Source organism: Musca domestica, unplaced genomic scaffold (assembly GCF_030504385.1).
Source record: "Musca domestica strain aabys unplaced genomic scaffold, Musca_domestica.polishedcontigs.V.1.1 15, whole genome shotgun sequence".
NCBI lineage: Eukaryota > Metazoa > Arthropoda > Insecta > Diptera > Muscidae > Musca > Musca domestica.
This window is the reverse complement of record NW_026712207.1, coordinates 5,260,744-5,286,936: the sequence shown is the minus strand read 5'-3', so window position 1 is coordinate 5,286,936 and position 26,193 is coordinate 5,260,744. Positions and strand designations below refer to the sequence as shown.

Sequence of the window (26,193 nt, the reverse complement as noted above, 5' to 3'; positions counted from 1 at the left end):
GCATCAATCCTTAAAATATGGTATGGTTTAAAAGAGTTTTGCTGTAATTTATTTCACATGTGAAGTTGAGTCTGTTTGTTTGGGATATGGATACGTATATCTATCAGAATACATCACTAAAGTGAGAGACTGACGGAAAGACCGTCAGACTGATTTCTCAATGCCCATGAAAAAGGACTGAAGCTACAATCTTAAAATTCATGCATGTGTGTCAATTTTGATGATGGGAAATTCGTAGAATTGTGTATAAAAAGGTATTAAAGGTACTTAAATTGGTATAGAGTTTAGGAAGAGAGTTGGAATTATGATTTTTGGTATTGGAAGTGTTTAAAGTGCGTAGGACCACAGTTGGAATTATAAATTTTGTTTACGTGCCACCTAGGCATCCCTGGGGTTTATGTAATGAGATTAGTTTGGAAACGGGTTCTATATCATTAGAAAATCACAAAATGTTACTAAATTTTGTAGAGAGTGTAGGAGTAGAGGTGGAATCATGAAATTTGGTATTTGGGTTTTAGTGGGTGGGTAGAATTTAGACAATGTTTACAAGTGTACAAAAGCATTTTGGTGATAATTTTCCAGAAAAAAATTTATTCTTGAAGGAATTCAAGCGTGATAGTGTGATTTCTTTATATTTGGCTAGAAAACCACAAGTGGCTATCGTATCTCGTACCATTGCTCGTTACCGTCGGGCTCACGGTAAGTCAAGGAAGTGGACGGAAGAAAACACCAACAACAGCAGAAATGGTTCGAAAAGTAAAGAAGCGACTTGATCAAAACCCGCCTCGCAGTGGCCAAAAAAATGGCTCGTGAGCTGAACATATCACAATTTTCTATTCGGCAAATATTGGAAAATGAGCTCGGGGTAAAGCCATTGAAATTCGAAAAAGTGCAAGAACTTACACCGCAACAGGAAGAAAATAGACTCAAAAGAACTAAAGAGTTGCTTCGCTTCAACGAAAGTGGAAAACTGCCGAATTTGGTTTTCTCCATCTCCGATGAGAAAACATTCGCAGTCCAGCAGTTTGTAAACAAACAAAATGATCGTGTTTACTTGCCAAAGAGGTCAGCTGAAAATGTGCACCTTCGGTTGGCCATCGGAACCACCAGAACTCAAGCTCCGGCCATGGTGATGGTGTGGGCCACCATAACAACCGATGGTCGCTCTCCGTTCGTATTAATCGACCGTGGCATCAGAATAAATGCCGAATATTATTGCGAATATATTCTGGAGGGTGTATTAAAGCCTTGGACTCGCAAACATTTTGGCCGCAGACCTTGGACTTTCCAACAGGACACCATCGCACTCAGCACGCGCAACCTAAGAATGGTAACAAAATGAGGTTCATCGCTTCATTTCCAGTGCACAATGGCCACCTAAATCTCCGGATACCAATCCGTTGGTCTATTGTGTCTGGAGTATTTTGGAAGGCAAGGTTAGCACTAAAAAATATCAAAGTGTCGATCACCTCAGGTAAGCGCTTTGCCGGGAATGGGCCGAAATACAGCAGAGCAACATTCGGGCAGCGTGTGACGGTTTTGTTGGCCATTTGAAGGCCATAATTCGTGCCAAAGGTGACCAATTCGAACAAATCTAAACTTATTCTAAAATTTGATGCTATTTCCTACATTTTTTGCTTTCATTCAATAAAATTAAAAAAAAAAAAAATGTAAAAACTATGGAGTTTGACTTTGTTGCAGTTTTTTTATCTCAGCCTGTAATGGAGTGGATATATATTTTTCCATTTTCGCACCTAAAATATCATCGATTCAAATATTGCAAAGTTTAAAAAAAAGATGATCCTTTCGTATTCTTTGTAGTAAATTATTTTCTTTGAAAATGTTGACCTTTGTGAAGGTACCACAAGAAGTGGACCGATATTGCCCATCTTCACACTAGACCTTTTTTTTAAATAAAAATATTGGGATGTGTGAAATTTCAAGACAAACGTATGTTTACTTCGAATTTTATTAAAAATATGACTATTAAATGTTGACCCTTTGTGGGGTAGGTACCAGAAGGAGTGGACCAATATTATCCATCTCCGAACTGGATATAAATTTGACAATAATATTAAGATGTTCCAAGTTTGGCTCAAATCGCATACCCCCTTCGAGAGTTAACGTGCACATTAGCCAGCCAGACTGACGGACATCCCTAGATCGACTCCAAATGTCTTGAAACGGATTTGATTCAAAGAGACCTAGAGTCTAAAACCATTACTTCAATGAGGTATCAAATGGCTGAGGGTATAATGAGGAGGTACCGTTACTTGGGGGCCATACGACAAAGAAGGCCGATGTAGCCCATTTTTATACCCTACACCACAAGGTGGTCAGGGTATTATGTCTTTGTGCATTTGTTTGTAACAGGCAAAAGGAAACGAGATAGACCCATACTTCCTTTTGATGATCTGCATAGAATCACATTCTGAGTCGATTTATACATGTCCGTCCGTCCGTCTGTCCGTACGTCTGTCCATGTATTTTTGTAAACAAAGTACAGTTAGCATTTATTGCCATATCCAGATGAAATTTTGCACAAATCATTTGTAGACGAGATTGGAGATAATCGATCAAAATTTAGATATAGCTTCCATATATATCTTCGTCCGATTTGCTTTTTATTGTGCACCAAACGTGTAATAACAGTCCGAATAGTACGGAATTTTGCACATACAACCAAATTAGGCCTGAAAATAAGTATGCCAAATTTTATCGAAATCGGTTCAGATTTGGATATAGCTCCCATATATAACTTCGTCCGATTTATTCTGCACCAATCGTCTAATATTTGTCCAAATGGTATGGAATTTGGCACGTACGACCGAATTGACTCTAGAAGCTAGTATGTCAAATTTGGTGAAGATCGGTTCAGATATAGCTATAGCTCCCATATATATATTGTTCAGCCGATTTGTTATATTTGTTACCCACAGCCGTAATATGCACTCCGTAATAACGATATTCAGGGAAATATATCAAATACAGCTAAGAAATATCTTTGAAAAATGTTATCGAAATCGGTTCCGATTTGGATATAGCTCCCATATATATCTTTATCCGATTTCAAGTTAATTGTGCCCAAAATGGGCAATACAAGTCCTAATTTAAAAGATACAAATGCTTCGGCATATATTGTCCTTTGAACTTTAATTATAATAATTATAATTATCGTTATCGGTGTTATAAGTATTTTATTGTAATCAAGCTATATTCGGGAGAGTGCTGAAATTTGGGTCTAAATCAAGTTCAACCAGTAAAGAAAGTCTTAAAGTCGGGCGGGGCCGACTATTATAATTATAATTATAATCATAATAATTATAATTATAATTATAATTATAATTATAATTATAATTATAATTATAATTATAATAATTATAATTATAATTATAATTATAATTATAATAATTATAATTATAATTATAATTATAAATTATAATTATAAATATAATTATAATTATAATAATAATTATATATAATAATTATAATTATAATTATAATTATAATTATAATAATAATTATATATAATAATTATAATTATAATTATAATTATATAATTATAATTATAATCATAATCATAATAATAATTATTATTATTAGCATAGGCCTTATAATTAGCATAAATATAATTATAATTAGCACTTTCCCGAATATAATTAAAATTATAATTATCATTATAATTATAATTATAATTATAATTATAATTATAATTATAATTATAATTATAATGATAATTATAATTTTAATTATATTCGGGAAAGTGCTAATTATAATTATATTTATGCTAATTATAAGGCCTATGCTAATAATAATAATTATTATTATGATTATAATTATAATTATAATTATATAATTATAATTATATAATAATAATAATAATAATAATAATAATAATAATAATAATAATAATAATAATAATAATAATAATAATAATAATAATAATAATAATAATAATAATAATTATTATTATTATAATTATAATAATTATAATTATAATTACCATAAATATAATTATAATTAGTACTTTCCCGAATATAATTAAAATTATGAATATAATTATAATTATAATAGTCCGCCCCGCCCGACTTTAAGACTTTCTTTACTGGTTGAACTTGATTTAGACCCAAATTTCAGCACTCTCCCGAATATAGCTTGATTACAATAAAATACTTATAACACCGATACCAATTTCACCCTGTACAACTACAGTTCTTCATATAAGGCCCTATATGGTCCATATACGATTTTTACAAACGGAATGACAAACTTAATAAACCTTTAGTTATTTGGCTGAATAATCGATCATCACTTAAATGTGAAAAAGTCACTTTAAATGCGACTAACTACAAGGTCTACTCTCTATGGAGAACATGCTCTATCATTTCCAGTTTTGTAACAGCCATCTTTCTGTAAAAAGAGGATATGTAGAATATTTCCTTTTTTGATTTAAAATACAAGAAAAAAATCTCCCTGCAACTTTTGTGTTCCCATGAAATTAAACATCGACTCAAATCGTCCTCTGCTGGAAATCACAATTTTCATATTTGCATATTTTACACCAAGCATAATCACATTTCAATAAATTTATTTAACTATGCAAATGATGTTTAACAATTTTGGCGATTTGAGTTGTTGCCTCTTGAAAATCCAAAAAAAAAAAAAAACAAACAAACGTTACTAAATTACCAAACACTAAATAGCCATTGATTGATCGATTCATCCTTAAAAACAAAAAAAAAAAAAAAAAATAAATAAATAAATGATTTGTGTTGAAGTGAACAAATAGTTGTGTGAATTTTGTGTAATAATTGCAAACAATCTTTTAAATGATGTGTTCAAGTCTAGTGACTGACTGGCTAACTGGCTGCCCGCTCGACTGGATGGCTGGTGCGCATGTGCACCATGGATATTACCGGCCAGCATTCGATTGATAGTCATCACTTTGTTAGATATTCACGCATTGCACCGAAGTCGGTAATTATTGCCAAAGTTCAAATTTGCAATTAGTTAAATGGGTTTTAATGTCAACGAGTAGCTAGCTATTCATTTTGGGAGTATATTAAAAAAAAAACTAAAATTATACTGAAATCGATATTGGAAATTATTACATTTCCTGTTTAAAAAAAAATGAATTTTTATGAGTGAGTGTTGGGATTGGAGAGGTGTCCTCTATCAATAACTAATCGTTTACGGGTCAATTTGTTAATAGAAATTACCTGTTGGAGGTCTTTTACTTATAAAATTCTCATCAATCTACTTTTTCATATAGACTGAACAAATATGTTTTATCGGGAGAGGATAGGATACATCTAGATTTTCCTATCCTTGAAATGGCAAAATCTTACACCTGTACACTTCCTTTATTCCAAAGTACGTTTAAAAAAGTATTTAAACGGGATCGTAGTAAATCAAAATATAAAAAACCAGTAAAGAAAGTCTTAAAGTCGCGCGGGGCGACTTTATCATACCCTACACCACTTTGCTAATTTAGTAGAGCTCCACATAACAATTAAAAGTTTTTATGGGAGAATTCAATCATACAAGCCATGATTATAATTATAATTTAAAGTTCAAAGGACTAAATATGCCGAAGCATTTGTATCTTTTTAATTCGGACTTGTATTGTCCATTTGGTGCAAAATTAATTTGAAATCAGATAAAGATATATATGGGAGCTATATCCAAATCCGAATCGATCTTGATAAAATTTGGCAAAGATATTTCTGAGCTGTATTTGATATATTTCCCTGAATATCGTTGTTACGGAGTGCATATTATGGCTGTGGGTAACAAATACAACAAATCGGCTGAACAATATATATGGGAGCTATAGCTATATCTGAACCGATCTTCACCAAATTTAGCAAACTACCTTCTAGACTCAATTCAGTCGTATGTGCCAAATTCCATCCCATTTGGACAAGTATTGTTTGGTGCACAATAAAAGGTAAATCGGACGAAGTTATGTATGGGAGCTATATCCAAATCTGAACCGATATTTATAAAATTTAGCAAAAGTATTTCTGGGCTGCATTTGATATATTTCCCCAAATATTGTTGTTACAGAGTGCATATTACGGCTGCGGAGGACAAAAATAACAAATCGGATGAACAATATATATGGGAGCTATAGCTATATCTGAACCGATTTCGATCAAATTTGGCATACTTATTTTCAGGCCTAATTTGGTTGTATGTGCAAAATTCCATACTATTCGGACTGATATGACACGTTTGGTGCACAGTAAAAGGTAAATCGGACGAAGATATATGTGGGAGCTATATCTAAATTTTTACCGATTATCTCCAATTTCAATGGGGTTCGTCCTTGGGCCGAACAAATGATTTGTGCAAAATTTCATCTGGATAGGGCAATAAATGCGAACTGTACTTTGTTTACAAAAATACATGGACGGACAGACGGACGGACATGCAAAAATCGACTCAGAATGTGATTCTATGGAGATCATCAGAAGGACCTATGGGTCTATCTCGTTTCCTTTTGCCTGTTACAAACAAATGGACAAAGACATAATACCCTGACCACCTTGTGGTGTAGGGTATAAAAAGTCAAAATCATACTGTATTTGTAATACTTGGTTTGTAGATCAAAAACCCGGGTTCGCAGGTCAGACTTTGTTGAGACGTCTATTTAGCCTTGTTTCGAACATTTTATGTAGAGTTTTGAAAATATATGTATAGAGAGAGTTACTTCAAGATGGACCCTATATAAGGGCAAACCCGATTTCAATTATTTTTATACCATAGCCAGCCATATGACTATAGAGGCTATATATATTTTGATACGACCAAAATATGCCGCATCGCAATAACGGTTCTAGGCCATAGGTTTCTTTGTACCAAATCCGTTTCAGGATATTTATCTGTTCGTTTGTCTGTCAGATATACTTTTATCAAACTTATATCGAGTTTGGATACAGGCAATATCGGTCCACTCCTTCTGGTACCTTTCCCACAACAGGTAAAAATTTCAAAGAAAATATTTTACCTCATAAAAAGAGGAAGGATCGATTTTGTGCAGACTTTGCAACTCCTAATGCTTTCATCAGTTCAGGTGCGAAATTGGACAATATCGGCCCACTCCATCAAATACCTCCCTCTCAAAGGGTCAATTTTTTAAATAATCGTCTCTCTTGTAAAATATAATATAAGAGTTCCATGGTCTGCAAATTTCACACATCCCAATTCTTTTACCAACACAAGACCTGGTATCAAAAACGGATGGGACGTGCCATTCTTTCTAGTACCTCCTCTACAAGGCGGTCAATTATAACTTCTATAAAGTTTGAAATAAGGGTCCGATTATCTTCAAGTTTTGCATGTCTCAATATTTTTATTTACCCAAGGTCTGGCGTGAAGACGGAATATATCAGTGCACTCCTTCTGGTACCTCCCCCACAGAGGGTCGAAATTTAAAAAAAAAAATATATATACGATTATGCGATTTTGCCCCAACTTTGCAAATCCTAATATTTGCATCAGTGGTAGGTCACGTGCGAAAACGGACAACATCGGTCCACTCTATCAAGTACCTCCCCCATAAAGGGTCAAAATTTTGAATAATTACAACTCTTATAAAATGTGATGTAAGAGTCCGATTGTATTTAAATTTTACACATCCTAAGAATTTTATGAACCCAAGAGCTGGTATTAAGAATATATCGGTCCACTCCTTCTGGTACCTCTCCCACAAAAGGTCGAAATTTTGAATATCCATTAATCTCATAAAACGCGAAGTTAACATTCGATACACTTAGACTTGGCACATCTGAATATTTCTATCAACACAGGATCTGTTATAAAGACGCTAGAGATTGTACCATTCCTTCTGGTGTCTCCCCCACAAAGGGTCAAAGTTTTGAATAACCACATCGTTTATACAATCCAAAATAAGCATCAGGTTCTCTTTATATTTCACACATACAAACAATTTTTGCTAACAAAAGATCTATTACAGTCTAAACGCATTATGATAGGAAGCTAAATTTTTGCACAGATCAGTCTCTGGTCTGCAGGCAGGTCAAGTTCGGACTATGATATGTATAGTCCCCATACAACGGTAGCCACCGATTTTCGGTATTTTGATAATTTTAACCACATTTTTCAATGGAATTATCAGAATTTCTACACAAGGAATTTTTTAGGAACACTTAACCCCTGGAAGAGATTTGTCTATTTAGGTCCACAATACCGAAAATATATCCCATATAACGGTACCTCCTTATATTCGGTATTGTGATGATCCTATCCATTTTTTTTATCGAAATTGTCTAAAAATCCACACAAGGAGTTCCTTTTGAGTACTTTACCCCATGAAATAGATCTGTCTATATAGGTCTACGATATCGCATACCGCCCATACAACGGTACCCCCGATATTCAGTATTTTAATGATTTTAGCGACAGTATTCACAGGAATTTTTTCAAATTTCTTATTTGAAGTTTGCAGTCGGTACTTTAACCTATGACGGAACATTTTCTTAGCAGGTTCACGTTTTCGCATAGCCCCCCTATAACGATACCTTCCGATATTCGGTATTTTGATGCTTTTAGTGACATTTTTGATCGAAATTATTTCGTATATGTAGTTCGTAATGGATACTACAGCCTATGACCGAAAATTGCTCATGCAGGTCCATGTCTTCTTATATACCTCTAATGAAGTTACCTCCCATTATTCGGAGTTTTGATGATTGTAGCCGAGTTTTCCATGGAATTGTCTAAGAATCCATACAAGGAGTTCCTTCTGAATACTTTACCACCTGAAATAAAACGTTCTATATAGGTCCACGTAATGGGCACTTCAACCTTTGACAGAAAATTTTCTACGCAGGTCCACGTCTTTTTATAGCCCACATATAACGGTTTTCATTTAAGGGGTATTTTTTTAATTGTTATACCCTCCACCATAAAATGGAGGATATATTAAGTTAGTCATTCCGTTTGTAACACCTCGAAATATATATTTTAGACCCCAAAAAAGTAAATATATATTTGATCAGCATATAATTCTATATCGACTTAGCGATCTCCGTCCGTCTGTGGAAATCACTCTAGCTTCCGAAGGAAATTAAGTAGGTTGATAAAATTTTACTCAAATGTGCATTATGTCTGCAGAACTTTTGGTAATGAAAATGGGCCATGTAGGTCGACGTTTTGGTATAGCCCCCATATAATGGTACCTCCCTGTATTCGGTATTTTGATAATTTTAACTCCATTATTCACCGGAATTGTTTCAAATTTAGTTCTAGAAGTTGGTAATGGATACTACAGACTAAGACAGAAAATTGTCAGTGGAGGTCCACGCCTTCGTACAGCCCCCATATAATGGGACCTCCCGATATTCGGTATTTTAATGATTTTAGCGACATTATTCACCGGAATTGTTTCAAATTTGATATTTGAAGTTCGTAATGGATACTACCGCCAAAGACAGAAAATTGTTTATGCAGGTCCAGGTCTTAGTATAGCCCTCATATACCGGTACCTCCCGATATTCGGTATTTTGATGATTTTAGCTACATTATTCACCGATTTTTTTTCAAGTTTCGTGCATTTGAATATGCAGGTCCACGTCGTCCCTAATATAACGGCTACATTTGGTATTTTTAAGATTTTAACAGAATTTTAATGGATTTTTTTATACCCTACATCACAAGGTGGTCAGGGTATTATGTCTTTGTGCATTTGATTGTAACAAGGTGAAGGAAGCGAGATAAACCCATAGTTACTTTTGAGGTTCTCCATAGAATCACTTTCTGAGTTGATTTATGCATGTCAGTCCGTCTGTCCGTCCGTCTGTCCATGTATTCTTGTGAACAACATGCAGGTCGCATTTATTATCCGATTAAGATGAAATTTTTCAAACAACATTTGTTTGGCCCAAGGACGAACCCTATTAAAATTGGAGATAATCGGTAAAAATTTAGATATAGCTCCCATATATATCTTCGTCCGATTTGCCTTTTATTGTGCACCAAACGTGTAATATCAGCCCGAATAATATGGAATTTTGCGCATACAATCAAATAAGGCTTGAAAATAAGTATGCCAAATTTGATCGAAATCGGTTCAGATATAGCTATAGCTCCCATATATATATATATATATATTGTTCATCCGATTTGTTATTTTTGTCCTCCGCAGCCGTAATATGCATTCTCTAACAAAAATATTTGGGGAAATATATCAAATGCAGCCCAGAAATATTTTTGCTAAATTTTGTCGAGATCGGTTCAGATTTGAATATAGCTCCCATATATAACTTCGTCCGATTTACCTTTTATTGTGCACCAAATGTCTAATATTTGCCCAAATAGGTTGGAATTTGGCACATGCGACCGAATTGAGTCTAGAAGCTAGTATGCCAAATTTGGTGAAGATCGGTTCAGATATAGCTATAGCTCGCATATATATTGTTCAGCCGATTTGTTGTATTTGTTACCCACAGCCATAATATGCACTCCGTAACAACGATATTCAGGGAAATATATGAAATACAGCTCAGAAATATATTTGCCAAATTTTATCAAGATCGGTTCGGATTTGGATATAGCTTCCATTTATATCTTTATATGATTTCAAATTAATTTTGCACCAAATGGACATTACTAGTCCGAATTTAAAAGATGCAAATACTTCGGCACATTTAGTCCTTTGAACTTTAAATTATAATTATAATCATGGCGTGTATGATTGAAAGCTCCCATAAAAACTTTTAATTGTTACGTGGAGCTCTACTAAATTAGCAAAGTGGTGTAGGGTATCATAAAGTCGGCCCAGCCCGACTTTAGGTTTTTTTTTACTGGTATTTTTTTTTTTTTTTTGAAAATTGCCAAATTTGTTTCAAATGGTGGAGGGTATTCAAAGTTCGGCCCGGTCGAACTTAAAGCTTTTTTACGTGTTTATATATACTTTATATGTATATATTTCATGCCCTGCATTAATAGTGCCATAAAATGGAGAATAGTACAATATATGGTACCTTTTAGTACATTTTGTTAATTTTTCACACATTTTGTTAATTCTAGAATCTAGCCTTAGAATGGCTGAATCAGGAAATATTTCAATTTTCTATTGACATTTAATCAAAGTTCTCCACCCAAGCGAAGAGGCAAAACACACACACACACACAAACTCAAAAAATCCAAAGAAAAAAAACCAAATGAAATCAAAAGTGTGAAAACTGGTTTCATTAAATAAAAGTTGATTAACCAATTGCCAGATATACAAATAAACAAAAGCCAAAAGCAAAGGCAAAAAAATTGGCAAGCAGATCTCGAAGAAGAAGACTCACACACATACAACCTCAATGGGCAGAGAATAACATGCTTGGATTTATTGTTAACACCGACATGATAATTTCACGGAACACGTTAAGAAGTTAAAATTAATTTTGTTTCAGCCGGTCTTTTTTTCATTTGCAGCTAATCAGGCAAGCCGTGGCTAGCCGAAAAAAAATAACGCCAGAGCCACCCCAAAACTGGCCATAAATAAGACAATGAAGTACCGCTTGCACACACACACACTGGCACACACACATTGTCGGTAGCAAACTGGCTTTCAACTATGGCTACGACGACGACAGCGAACGCATTTGTAGCCACCGACAGCATCTTCATCAATGGTACTGGGCAGTGATTAAAATTTGTTAAAGGCATTCAAGCCAACCACAAAAAAAAACTACAACAACAACAACGACGACGACAAGCTCAAACAAGATTATCATGAAGAAGCGATTAAACAGCATTGGATGACTTTTTATGGCTACAAAGAAGCTGATGATGAAGAAAAAAACGAAGAAGCAGCAGCAGCAACAGCATCAAAAGTAAAACAAAAAAGACGAAGAAGATGAAGCCACATGCAAGAGTGAGGTGCGCACGCGTCGACCTTGAACAAAATAAGACTGGAAACCGACGAATCTCATCAATAAACCTGAAAACTGACTCTTCTATGGCAACAGAAAAGTATGGCCAGAAAACAAAAAAACAATTATGGCAAAGAAACAGTAGTGGTCGGTCAGTAACAGGGGGAGGGGGTGGCGAGGGAAGTAGTTAAATTTAACAGCAACAACAATAAAACACAAATTCTTGTTGTACGCATGCCCAAACGCAGCGCCACTGCCACTCACTCGCTAACCCACTCACCACCGGTTGACATCGTCAACTTTGACTGCCAATGAAAACAACAAAAAACAAAAATCGGGATACCGGTTTTGCCATTTTATGATGTAACTTTTTCTTTGTAAAGAACAAATGTACCAAAAGCGACAACAACAACAAAAATATTTACATGTGTATGCATATGTGTGTGTATAAGATTCGAAATTGCTGTGACCCCTTAATGTGAAGGACTGTGGTACACAGAAATAAGGCCAGCTAAATAAGACATCGAAAAGGTGTTATGGCCATAAAACGAAGTCATAGAAGAGCAGGGGAAAGGCTTAAGAAGTAATTCTAGCCATAGTTGGCCTTTTAATTTTTTTTGGTCATAGAAGTCTTTTATGAGGATATCTAGCTTTGTAAGACCCTTAAAAGTTCTTCTAGACCTCTAAAAAGTCTTCTAGACATAGAAGAACGGAAAGGGGTCTCCCATGTACATGAGATTTGGGTGAGGTCTTTCAGTCAACAGTTAACGACCCTTTCGCCCTAGAATTTGTTAAAGGAATTTTTCTAATACGTCTACTGTTGTAAGAGCCTGTAAGAGGTCTTCTGCCCGGAGAAGGCTCGTAAGTAGCCTTCTGGTCAGAGACGATCTGTAATACTTACTTTAGTAGACCAGGACGAGATCTACCGACCAGAGAAGACATTTATGAGGTCTTTTGGCCAGAGAAGACATTCAAACCGTCTTCTGGCTAGATTTTTTTGCCAACAGAAGTCCTTTATGGCCTCTGTGAGGTCTTATTGCCATAAAAGTCTTTTTAGCGAAGGAAGACCTTTTAATTTTTTTTTGGCCATTGAAGATCTGTAAGAGGACATCTAGCTTTTAAAGATCTTTAAAAGTTCTTCTAGCCATGAAAGGACTATGTAATGTAACCGAACTTCCGAGCGCAGAAGGCCTCTAAAAATTCTTCTTGCCATAGAAGAACGGAAAGGGTTCTCCCATGTACATGAGATTTGGGTGAGGTCTTTCAGTCAACAGTAAACGACCCTTCCGCCCTAGAATTTGTTAAAGGAATTATTCAAAAACGGCTACTATTGAAGAGATAACTTGTAAGAGGTCTTTTGGACAGAACATGGCTTTAAGAGGTCCTCTGTGCGGAGAAGGTTCGTAAAACGCCTTCTGGTCGGAGAAGATATGTATTACTGACTTTGGTAGACCAGGACGAGATCTGCCTACCGGGGAAGACATTTCTGAGGTCTTTTGGCCAGAGAAGATATTCAAGCGGTCTTCTGGTTAGATTTGTTTTACCCACAGAAGTCATTTATGGCCTCTGTGAGGTCTTATTGCCATAAAAGTCTTTCTAGCCAAGGAAGACCTTTTAGAATTTTTTTTGGGCAAATAAGTTCTTTATGAGGACATCTAGTTTTGTATGATCCTTAAAAGTTCTTTTAGCCGTGGTAGGACTATGAAATGTATCGACCTTCTGACCGCAGAAGGCATCTAAAAAGGCTTCTAGCCATAGAAGAACGGAAAGAGGTATCCTATGTGCATGAGATTTGGATGAGGTCTTCCAGTCAACAGAACGAGACCCTTCCGCCATAGAATTTGTTAAAGGAATTTTTCAAATACGGCTACTATTGAAGAGAAAACTCGTAAGAGGTATTTTGGGCAGAAAAGACCTCTAAGAGGTCCTCTGTCCGGAGAATGCTCGTAAGTAGCCTTCTGGTCAGAGACGATCTGTAATACTTACTTTAGTAGACCAGGACGAGACCTGCCGACTAGAAAAGACATTTATGAGGTCTTTTGGCCAGAGAAGACATTCAAGCGGTCTTCTGGTTATAGGATACCAGGAAGAGGTCTTGTGGCTAGAACAAAACTGTAAGAGGTCTTCTATCCGGAGAAGGTCCGTAAGACGCCTTCTGGCCAAAGAAGGCTTGTAAGACTGTCTTTAGGAGACCAAGAAGTATTCTGCTGACCAGAGATGACATTTATGAGGCTATTTGTCTAGAGAAGACATTTTACAGATCTCCTGGCCAAAGATTGGTTAGGGAAGGCGTATTTGAGGTCTTCCGACTAGAGAAGACCTGTAACGATTGGTTAGAAAGGCCTATTTGAGGTCTTCTGACCAGAGATGACCTGTAAGTGGTCCTCTTCTTGAAGATGGACTTAAATACGCCTTCTGGCTAGAAAAAAAACCTTTGTGGCTAAAACAAATCTGTAAGAGGTCCTCTACCCGGAGAAGGCCCGTAATACGCCATCTGGCCAAAGAAGACTTGTAATAAATCCTCTGGCCTTAGGAGGGGGAGTTCTGCTGACCAGAGATGACATTCATGAGGCCTTTTGAGAAAACATTTTACAGATCTCGTGGCCAAACATTGGTTAGAGAAGGCCTATTTGAGAGCTTCTGAGCAGAGAAGATGTCCTCTTCTTGAGGAAAGACTTAAAGACGCCTTCTGGCTACAAAAAAAAAAAAAAAACTGTGAGAGGTCTCTATCCAGAGAAGAACTGAAAAAGGTTATTTTTCCAAAAAAAAAAAAAAAAAGAAATTAATTTCTTCTGACCAGAGAAGACTTGTGAGTGGTTTTCTGGCTATCGGATACCTGGAGAGGTCTTTCGGTTGGAAAAGTCCTATAAGAGATCTTCTGGACAAAGAAGACCTGCAAGAGGTGTTTTAGTCCGAGATAATATCTGGCCAGAGATGACCTGGAAGAGGCCTTCTAGCTAGAGAAGTCCTGTAAGATGTCTTCTGATTAGAGAAGACTTGAAAGAGGTCATCTAGCCGGATAATAACAGTAAAAGGGCTTCTGATCACAGATGATCTGAAAGAGGTCTTCTGGCTGTAGCAGACCTGTAAGAAATCTTCTGTTTGAAGAAGGTCTGTAAAAATCTCCTGGCCGGAGAAAGCTTGTAAGAGGCCTTCGGGACAGAGAAGATCCCAAAGGACACTTTTGATTAGGGAGGAGCTGTAGGGGGTCTTCTGGCCACAGAAGGTCTGAAAGAGGTCTTCTGACAAGATATGACCTGTAAGACGTCCTCTGATCACGAAGACCTGTCAGATGTCAGAAAAGACGGGAAAATGGTATTTTGCTAATAACAGGTCTTTTGATCACAGAAGACCTTTAAGATGTCATCTGAATAGAGGAACCGGTAAGAAATGTTCTAGTCAGAGAAAACATGAAAGAGGTCTTTTGATCTCAGAAGACCTGTAAGAGGTCTTCTGATCAGAGATGACCTGAAAGAGGTCTTCTGATCAGAGACGACCTGAAAGAGGTCTTCTGTTTGGAGAGGGTCTGTAAAAGGTCTTCTTTAAGAGATTTTTTTAGACAGGGAAGACTTGATAGAGATCTTCTGGTATATAATAGCTCTCAATCTAGTTTGAGAAGACCAGATAAGACCTAGAAGATATTTTCTGGCCAGAGAAGACCTGCAAAAGGTCTTACGGCCATAAAAGACGTGTAAAATTTGTTCGAGCCTTCAAAGGTCTGCTAAGGGTAATCCGACGCTAGGGGTCAGAATATTTATTTAATTCTTAAGAAATATTCTTCACAAAATTAGGCTCACATCTCTTAGAGTTCTTGAAAAAATATTCTTCAAAAATCCCACATATTAATAGCTCTAGGAACATATTCTGAAAATCAATTTTATAGTCCTTGAAAAATGTATTCTTAAAAATCCACGCTTTTAGTCCTTGAAAAACTGTCTTAAAAATTCCACGCTTTTAGCCCTTGAGAAATATTCTTAAAAATACAACGTTTATACTCCTGAAAAATGTTTTTAGAAATATGCGATTTTAGTGATTGAAAAATATTCTTAAAACAATCACGTTTACATTCCGTAAAAATGTTTTTAGAAATCCACCTTTGGAAAATATTCTCAAAAATCCTGAAAAATATTCTTAAAAATCTATGAAAAATATTTTTAAAAATTCATTTTTATAGTCCTTAAAAATTTTTTTTGAAAATCTTGAAAAAAAATAGTCTTAAATTCTACGTTGATAGTCCTTGAAAATATTCTTATATTGAAAAATATTCCTAAAAATTATACGTTTATAGTCAGTAAAAATATTCATAAAAGTCCACGTTTATGATCCTTAAAAATATTCTTAAAAATTGTTGAAAAAAATTGTTTTTAAAAACCCACGTTTATATTCCTTAAAACTGTTTTTAGAAATTCGTGATAGGGTCCTTGAAAAATATTCATAAAGATCCTTTAAAATATACTAAAAAACTACATTTATATTCCTTAAAAATATGCTTGAAAAATATTCTTAGAAATTCATGTTCATAGTCCTTGAAAAACATCTTTTTTCGGAATCCACGAAATTAGTCTAACATGCTTTGAAAAATTGTCTTAAAATCCTCTTTTTTATTCCTTGAAAAAAATTGTAAAAATCCTTGAAAAATATTTTTAAAATTCCACATTAATAGTCCTTGAATATTCTGAAAATCCTTTATAGTGCCTGAAGAATATATTCTTAAATATCTACGCCTTTAGTCCTTGAAAAATAGTCCTAAAAACTTCTGAAAAATGCTTTTAAAAAATCCGCGTTTATAGTCCTTGAGAAATATTTGTAAAAATCCACTTTTATAATACATGAAAAATATTCTGAAAAATCCAATCTTCCTTATTTTTTTTTTAAATGTGAGTTTAGGGTCCTTCTTAAAACTTCATATTCTTAAAACAGGCATGCTTATTGTCCTTGATTTTTTTTTGAAATTTGAAAAAAATTATGCCTTAGAATCCACCATATTAGTTCTAACAGGCCTTATCCCAGAAATCCTCGTTTATAGTCCTTGAAAAAAATTGTAAAAATCCAAAAGAATAAAAAATATATATTTTTTAAAAATCCACGTTTATACTACTTAAAAAATATTCCTAAAAATCCTTGAAATATATTAAAATTATTTTTCAAGAACTATCAGAACTTTGAATGTAGGCCTGTAAATACGTTGTTGAATAAGTATTTTTTCAATATCTATTTAATTTCCCTCGTTTTAACAGTTAACCTTTTGAGGTTTTGAGCAATATGACCAATTCAATATTACCTATTTGCGACCAATTTCTTCGATCCCACATTTCCTATATTTATTTTAAAATTGAATATTTACCATCTATTGTTTTATTCCATCATGTGAATTTACGCCAATTTGCCATTTAAGGTAATGTTTAAACAATTTGGAACTTGTACCTGGAACTGGTCTAAAGCCATAGACACTCGGTGTGACATAATATTTAATACCCCCAATGTACGATGACATTCACATTGAGATAGGCATAAATTTGAAATAACGTTATTTTGAAAAAAAAGAAATTAGACTTGTTTACCTGCTCTACAGAAGTCTGGATAAGAATGCTGCCGGAATTCCCAAAAAAAAAAGAAATTTAAAAAACCTCGTTTTTATTAAACCCCAAAAATATAACGGCATTTCAATACAGATAATTGAAATACCTTGGAATTTCTGGCAATTGCATTTCACTATAAATAGGCGAAAGTCGGGCTGGACAAGTATCCACAAAGTTCTCGACTATCCAAGGATAAACAATCAACCATGAAATTCATCATTGTTTTCGTCGCTCTCTTCGCCCTTGCCATGGCTGGTAATCCCGATGTGCAAATTGTCAAACAAGTCAGCGATGTGGGTCCTGAAAGTTTCGAATATTTGGCTGAAACCTCTGATGGCACTGTCGAAACTGCTTCCGGTCATTTGGAAAATGCTGGCAGTGAACATGAAGCCATTGCCGTCAAGGGTTCCTACTCGTGGGTCGATGAGAAGACTGGCGAAAAATTCACCGTTGAATATGTTGCCGATGAGAATGGTTACCAACCCAAGGGTGCCCATTTGCCAGTTGCTTAAATGATTTATTTTTTTCTTAATGAAGTTTAAATAAATAAATAATAAAAAATGGAATGAAATGTTAAAAATAATTAAAGTAATGTGTGTGTGAGTGTTTTTTAATCGGATCGTTTTTAGAGTATATTTTGGAAGAACTATAAAAAAGGGATTAAAAGAAATAATTATTTTGGAGATTATTTATGAACGAATTTTTAAAGACTATTTTTGGTGGGCCATAAAGAATTGTGACTTTTTTAAAAATATGTTTAGGGTACTATTTATAAACGGAGATTTTTTCAGAAAAAATTTTGATGTAGTATTTACATACGTGGATTTTTTTGGAATATTTTTCCAGGGATCATCCTGAAGAACACTAAAAAAAGGGGAATTTTTTTGGAATATTTTTCCGAGGATCATTCTGAAGGACTATAAAAACGTGGGTTTTTTTAGGAATATTTTTTGAGGGACAAACTACAAAAAATGATTTTTACGAATACTTATTTTGAAGACACTTTTCAAGCGGGGATTTTTTAAGACTATCCTTTGGGGGACTATTAACAAACGTGGATTTTAGAGAACAATTATTCAAGGACTGCAAACAAATGTGGAATTTTTGAAGAGAAAATATTTTTGGAGACCATTTACGACTGTGGATTTTTTAAGAATATTTTTTTGTGGTACTTCCAATAAACGTGGGTCGTTTTTTGGGAATATTTGTTAAAGGTCTATAAAAAAGGTTTTTTTTTTTTTAAATTTTTGAGGAATATTCCATTCATATTATATTATTTATAAAAGAGGATTTTTAAACACTATTTTTGGAGGGCCATAAACAATTGTAACTTCTTTAAAAATATGTTTAAGGTACTATTTGCAAACTGAGATTTTTTTTCAGAAAAAATTTTGAGTTAGTATTTACATATGTGGACTTTTTGGAATATTTTTCCAGGGATCATCCTGAAGAACACTAAAAAAAGGGGAATTTTTTTTGGAATATTTTTCCGAGGATCATTCTGAAGGACTATAAAAACGTGGGTTTTTTTAGGAATATTTTTTGAGGGACAAACTACAAAAAATGATTTTTACGAATACTTATTTTGAAGACACTTTTCAAGCGGGGATTTTTTAAGACTATCCTTTGGGGGACTATTAACAAACGTGGATTTTAGAGAACAATTATTCAAGGACTGCAAACAAATGTGGAATTTTTGAAGAGAAAATATTTTTGGAGACCATTTACGACTGTGGATTTTTTAAGAATATTTTTTTGTGGTACTTTCAGTAAACGTGGGTCGTTTTTTGGGAATATTTGTTAAAGGTCTATAAAAAAGGTATTTTTTTTTTAAATTTTTGAGGAATATTTCACAAACCAGGTTTTTTAAAAATAATTATTTTGGAGTCTGTTTAAAAACAAGGATATTTTTAAGACTATTCTTGGGAAACTATAAATACATGTAAATTCTTTAAAAATATTTTTTTGGCGAACAGTTTACCCATGCGTATTTTTTAAAGTATTTTGTTGAGGGAGTCATTACAAACAAAAATTTAAAAATATTTTTTGAGGAACTATTTACAAACGTGGAGTTAAGGAAATAATTTTTTAAGGACTGTTAACAAATGTGGAATTTTTTGGAGGAGTATTTACAAACATGTATTTTTTGGCATATTTTTCAGAGGATTATTTACAAAAGCGAATAGTTTTAAAAATATATTTTGCAGACATTGTAAAACACTTGGATTTTTTAAGAAGACGTTTGAGGGACAATCTACAAAAATGGATTTTTACGAATACTTATTTTGAAGACTTTTTACAAACGGGGATTTTTTAAGATTATTCTTTGGGGGACTATTTACAAATCTGGATTTTGGAGAATAATTTTTTAAGGGCTGCTGATTTTTAAAAACTATATTGGTGGACTATAAACAAATGTGAATTCTTTAAAAATATTTTTAGGGGAACTTTTTTCAGAATATTTTTTGAGGGAGTATTTACAAACGTGGACATATTTTGGAATAATTTTCCGAGGATCGCTTACAAACGTGAATTTTTTAAATACATTTTTAAGGATTATATATTTTTTGAGGGGAAATCTACAAAAATGGATTTTAACGAATACTTATTTTGAAGACTCTTTACAAACGTGTAATTTTTAAAAATATTCTTTTGGGGGACTATTTACAAACCTGGATTTTGGAGAATAATTTTTTAAGGGCTGAACACAAATGTGGAGTTTTTGAAGAGTATTTTTAAGGGGCTATTTACAAAAGTGGATCTTTTTGGAATATCTTTCTGGGGACCATTTGCAAAACATGGATTTTTTAGGAATATCTGTTGTGGAACTTTCAATAAACGTGGATCGTTTTTGGGAATATTTTTTTAAAGGGCTATAAGAAATGTAATTTTTTAAAATGATTTTTTTCAGAAATAATCCACAAAGAAGGATTTTTAAAAATAATTATATTTGAGACTTTTTACAAAGGAGGATTTTTAAAAACTATTTTTGGTGAACTATAAACAATTGTGAATTCTTTAAAAATATTTTTAGGGGAATTTTTACAAACAAGGACTTTTTTCAGAATATTTTTTTGAGGGAGTATTTACAAACGTGGACATATTTTGGAATAATTTTCCGAGAATCGCTTACAAACGTGAATTTTTTTAAATACATTTTCAAGGGTTATAAAAAACGTGGATTTTTTAGGAATATTTTTTGAGGGACAATCTACAAAAATGGATTTTTACGAATACTTATTTTGAAAACTCCTTACAAACGGGGATTTTTTTAAGAATATTCATTGGGGGCTATTTACAAACCTGGATTTTGGAGAATAATTTTTTAAGGGCTGTAAACAAATGTGGATTTTCTGAAGAGTATCTTTAAAGGGGCTATTTACAGATTTTTTGGAATATCTTTCTGGGGATCATTTGCAAAACATGGATTTTTTAAGAATATTTGTTGTGGAACTTTCAATAAACGTGGATCGTTTTTGGGAATATTTTTTTAAAAGGCTATAAGAAATGTAATTTTTTAAATTTTTTTTTTCAGGGACAATCCGCAAATAAGGATTTTTAAAAAAAAATATTTTTGAGACTTTTTACAAAGGAGGATTCTTAAAAACTATTTTTGGTGGACTATAAACAAATGTGAATTCTTTAAAAATATTTTTAGGGGAATTTTTACAAACAGGGACTTTTTTCAGAACATTTTTTGAGGGAGTGTTTTCAAACGTGGACATATTTTGGAATAATTTTACGAGGATCGCTTACAGACGTGAATTTTTTAAAATACATTTTTAAGGATTATAAAAAACGTGGATTTTTTAGGAATATTTTTTGAGGGATTATTTACAAAAATGGATTTTTACGAATAATTATTTTGAAGACCGTTTACAGACGGGGATTTCTCAAAAAATATTCTTTGAACTATTACAGACCTGGCATTTGGAGAATATTTTTTAAGAGCTGTAAACAAATGTGGAGAATTTGAAGAGTATTTTTGAGGGAATGTTTACAAAGTGGATTTGTTTAGAATATCTTTCTAGGGACCATTTTTTTCAGGGACAATCCACAAACCAGGATTTTTAAAAATAATTATTCGGAGACTGTTTACGAAGAAGGATGTTTAAAGACTATTTTAAGGGACTATAAATACATGTGAAATCTTTAAGAATATTTTTTAGGGGACTTTTTACAAACGGCGATTTTTTTCAGAATGTTTTCTTGAGGTAGTGTTTACAAACGTGAATTTTTTAAAAATATATTTTGAAGGACAATAAAAAAGAAGGATTTTTAGGAATATTTTTGTGGAGCAAACCACAAAAATTGATTTTTACAAATAATTATTTTTAAGGGACTATTTACAAACGTGATTTTTTTTAAATATATTTTGAAAGAGTTTTCTTTTGGAATATTTTAAGGAACAATCTGCAAAAATGGATTTTTGCGAATACATATTTTTAAGACTGCATACAAAGAGAATATTTGTCTGGGGAACATTTATAAACGAGATTTTTTATTAACAATGTGTTGAAGGACTATAAAAAACGTGGATTTTTAAAAAGATTTTCGAGGGACAATCCACGAACAAGGATTTTTAATATTTCATAATATTTTCATAATATTTTTTTATTTAATATTTTTTGGGGTAATATTTAAAAATGCTGATTTTTTAAAGAATATTTTTTAGGGAATATTTTTTGGACTATATAACGTGGATTTTTGGGAATATCTTTTTAAGGACTATTCACAAATGTGGAGATTCTAAAGAATATTTTTGAGAGACTATTCACAAACGTGGATTTATTTGGAATATTTTTCTGAAGACCAATTGTATTTTTTTTTTAATTTTAAGAATATTTTTTGAGGTTATTCGCTATCATCCGTTGATCAGATTGATGCTCCCGCATCTTGATCGCCTTCGATGCTGCTTCCTCCAGCAACTCGGCAGACAAGATACCTTGATGTCCACTCGATATAGCTAGTCTCTGCCCTATGCCGTTGTTGTTTAACCCCGTTCTCTATTGTAGCGGGTTGTGTTGTTGAATCAGCTGATGGCTTTGGCAGAGCTGATTTCGAGGATTAAGCAAGCTTTGATTTTCTCATCTTCCTCGCAACTTTTTTTGAGGTTTGCGGCTCCGTACACTTAATCTTGACTTTCCTTGCTTTGGAGGTTGGAACCTCCGGCTCTGAAAGCTCAGAGGCCTTTTTTCAAGTCTTCTTTGTTCTAGTTTCCTTCGACATCACCTTTCCAGATGACCATGGGGTTCCCGTATATAGTTCCCGCCATTCTAAGGCCTCGTCTGCATGTGGGGATTTTGCATATCGGGAATTTCTTTAGTGTTGTGTTAGGATATGTCCTTTCGAACTTTCCGACGAACGAACTTCAGATTCGTCCTGATAAGTTACAGCTTCTTATTAGTAAGCTTTGGGAATCCCAAAGATTGACAACAGTAGTTCACTACTCTCCAATATGGCTTTTTTATTCCTTATTATCTTGGATTTGACGCTCTTGGAATGGGGAGAGCTGATAACATTTCCATGTTATCAATGGTGATGCTCCCTCCTTCTCGATTACTTCCTGCCTTGAGAGTGTGGGCTTGTATTTGTCAACAGATTGGTATTGGGGCCGGTAGGACTTTTCAGGCCGACTTTCTTGGGAGTCAACCCCTGACTAGAGTTTGAGGCCTGGACTAAGGTGGTATCCATATTCTTTTCGTGAGACAAGGGGCTTTTCCAGAAGTCTACAATAATACTGTTCTGAATCAATATTAACAGTCCCATTTCCACAAAGATCTGGTGGATAGCTTGCTGCCGTCTTTTAACGCTGTCATTAAAAAGGTCAAGAATCAGATCATTGTCTCCTCCCATGCTTCCCGTCCACTGTGCTCCGCTAGTGACTGCAGACGATATTGAATGGGCTGTCACTGGAATAATTTTAACAGCTGTCGGAGAAGTGACTTAGAAATGACAGCAGTCTGAAGTTGGTTGCAGTTTTTTCATTTCACGCTATATATATATATATATATATATATATATATATATATATATATATATATATATATATATATATATATATATATATATATATATATATATATATATATATATGTATATATGTATAGATAGTTCTAACAGGCCTTGAAAAATTATCTTAAAAAAAAACTAAAAAATTCGCGTTTATAGTCCTTAAAAAAATATTTATAAAAATCCCTGAAATATATTTTTGAAATTTTTATTGAGGATTTAAAAACACAATTTTTTTTAAGAATTTTTTCAAGGACTACAAACATGGATTTTTAAGAATATTTTTTTTTTCAAAAACTGTTAGAGCTAAAAACATTTATTGAATGGCTGCTGTCGGATTCCGATCTTAATGTAATTTTTGTTGAGGGGGAAGTAAACTTCGCATTTGTAGCTTTGTTGACCGAGGGTTCCAAGGCGTCCAAACCAGCATCTGTCGAAATAGGATTGGTTGTTTTTCAGTTTTTTTTTTTTTAATTTGTCTTGTGAAGGGACTGAGTTCGACCATGGCATTACTTCCATACTATGGTAAGGACTAATATTCCTTGAGGCGCCCAGATATCAATGAAGCTCCGTTAGAAAACGGGCGATACTCTGATTGGAAATATTTACTACTGGTGGACTCGTGATCGCATAACACCCTAGAGTTAGGGGATCCTCTTTACATCCACTAACGGCGAGTATGTGATAGTGTCTAACTGGCATTACTTTTCACAAACGTGGACATTTTTCCTTTTTAATATTTTTTTAACGATGCCCCAACTTGGATTTTAAGACAACTGTTTTTAAAGTCCATCTGGGCCACAAATTTGGTTTTAAGAATATTTTTTTTTTCAAGGACCAACAGAGCTTCTAATGTGGATTTTTAAGAATTCAGTTTAATGACCATCAAAGCCACAAAGTTGGATTTTAAGAATATATTTCAAAGACCATCAAAACACAAATATTGATTTTTAAAGATATGTTCTCCTAGGATCTTAAGAGCCACACACTTAAATTCTTAAAAAATATTTATTTAAAGACCATTGGAGTCTCAAACCTGGAACGCTGTTACGCCATATACCCTCTTATATGGAATAATAAAATACTTCGTTTTACTAATTTTCCATATTCCTTTTATTTATTTTTAAACAATTTAAGAACTTATTTAGGCAACGGGCAAATGGGCGCCCTTGGGTTGGTAACCATTCTCATCGGCAACATATTCAACGGTGAATTTTTCGCCAGTCTTCTCATCGACCCACGAGTAGGAACCCTTGACGGCAATGGCTTCGTGTTCACTGCCGGCATTTTCCAAATGACCGGAGGCAGCTTCGTATGTACCATCAGAGGTTTCGGCAACATATTCGAAACTTTCAGGACCCACATCGCTGACTTGTTTGACAATTTGCACTTCAGGATTACCAGCCAAGGCGACAGCGAAGAGAGCGACGAAAACAATGATGAATTTCATGGTTGATTGGTTGGTTAATTGTTTATCCCTGGGCAGTCAAAAACTTTGTGGATACTTGTCCAGTCCGACTTTCGCCTATTTATAGTGAAATGTGATTTCGAAGAATAAATTTCACATCAAATCAAATAATGATAATAATCTGCATTAATTTGGCATTCATATTTCGCACTTGAGGAAACAAGAACTGCTTTTATTTAAATGTTAATTAGATGTGAAGGTGCTTCAATTAACCAATGAAATTCGTAAAACCAGAATATTTGCAACGGTATTTTTGTTATTTTTTTATTTTATGTTTTGCTTTATGCAATTGTCATTTCATTGGGCGTTGGCAGCAAGAAGAACATGCCAAGTTTTGAGAAGGGTTTCCGTACAATTTCATCTGATAACTTCAATTTTATAAAGAAAGAAGGGCAGAAGAGCCCAAAATCCAGACATATACATAGCTTCATAAATATCCACGTTTCTGGCTCTGAGGGCCCTAGAGAAATAGCCCTAGATATCCCAGGTTTTTTTGCTCTGATGTTCCATGAAAAACATTTTGTTTAGAATCCACTTTTGTGGCTCCAGTGATAAAGTACACAATGGAATATATGGTCCTTGAAAGGTCATTTTAAAAAAAAATCTACGCTTATGGCTCTGATGGACATTGAAAGAATATTTTTAAGAAATCAATATATGTGGCTCTAAAAAAATATTCTTTATTTGTATTAAAAAAGGTAAGCCAGAGAGACACTATTACACACTCACCACTATGCGACCCGTTTCGCAGTTGGTCGCTCTCAGTCAGCAGGTATGGTGAGAGGTCTTGGCTTAAATACCCGAGTTCCAATGATCCTTAGACTGATGCTATGAAGAGGCGATTTTTGGCTCAAACCTCTGTGCTGATCCTCACATAAATAAGACCCTCTAACGCTGGGGTGTTATGCGACCACGTGCCCATCAGCGTTACAGATTTGCAATCAGGCTACGGACTGTATTCTAATGGACCTTCCTTGATAACTGGGCGCCTCAAGGAATATAAGGATTAGTTATCGAGTCTTTACCATGGTATTGAGGCTATGCCATGATCAACCTCAATCCCTTCAGAAGACAGATTTGAAAAACAAAACCAAAAATAACCACTTCCATTTCTATTGATGTTGGTATTTACGTCTTGGCACCCTCAGTCAACAAAGCTACAAGTAAGAAAATTACCTCAACCTCATCAAAAATGACCTTGAAATCGGACTTGAACAGCGATGCAGGATTGTCTATTACCAC

The 26,193-nt window shown here is 34.1% G+C and overlaps 3 protein-coding genes across 3 annotated transcripts in view; 2 read left to right on the top strand and 1 right to left on the bottom strand.

Moving 5' to 3' along the window:
• LOC101897706 (endocuticle structural glycoprotein SgAbd-5) overlaps nucleotides 1-26,193 on the top strand; it is an 86,655-nt gene that overhangs the window by 45,042 nt on the left and 15,420 nt on the right. The gene's annotated exons all lie outside the window — the stretch shown is intronic.
• LOC101901653 (larval cuticle protein 65Ab1-like) lies at nucleotides 17,628-17,992 on the top strand. The gene has a single exon (XM_005189721.4). It carries the CDS (start codon nucleotides 17,678-17,680, stop codon nucleotides 17,981-17,983), a length of 306 nt encoding a protein of 101 aa, XP_005189778.2. The 5' UTR covers nucleotides 17,628-17,677; the 3' UTR covers nucleotides 17,984-17,992.
• Nucleotides 24,573-24,995, bottom strand: LOC101901820 (larval cuticle protein 65Ab1-like). The gene has a single exon (XM_020039013.2). It carries the CDS (start codon nucleotides 24,931-24,933, stop codon nucleotides 24,628-24,630), a length of 306 nt encoding a protein of 101 aa, XP_019894572.1. The 5' UTR covers nucleotides 24,934-24,995; the 3' UTR covers nucleotides 24,573-24,627.

What these genes read in the sequence shown, in the direction of transcription:
- LOC101901653 (XM_005189721.4), top strand. Translation starts at nt 17,678, where the DNA reads ATGAAATTCATCATTGTTTTCGTCGCTCTCTTCGCCCTTGCCATGGCT.
- LOC101901820 (XM_020039013.2), bottom strand. Translation starts at nt 24,933, where the DNA reads ATGAAATTCATCATTGTTTTCGTCGCTCTCTTCGCTGTCGCCTTGGCT.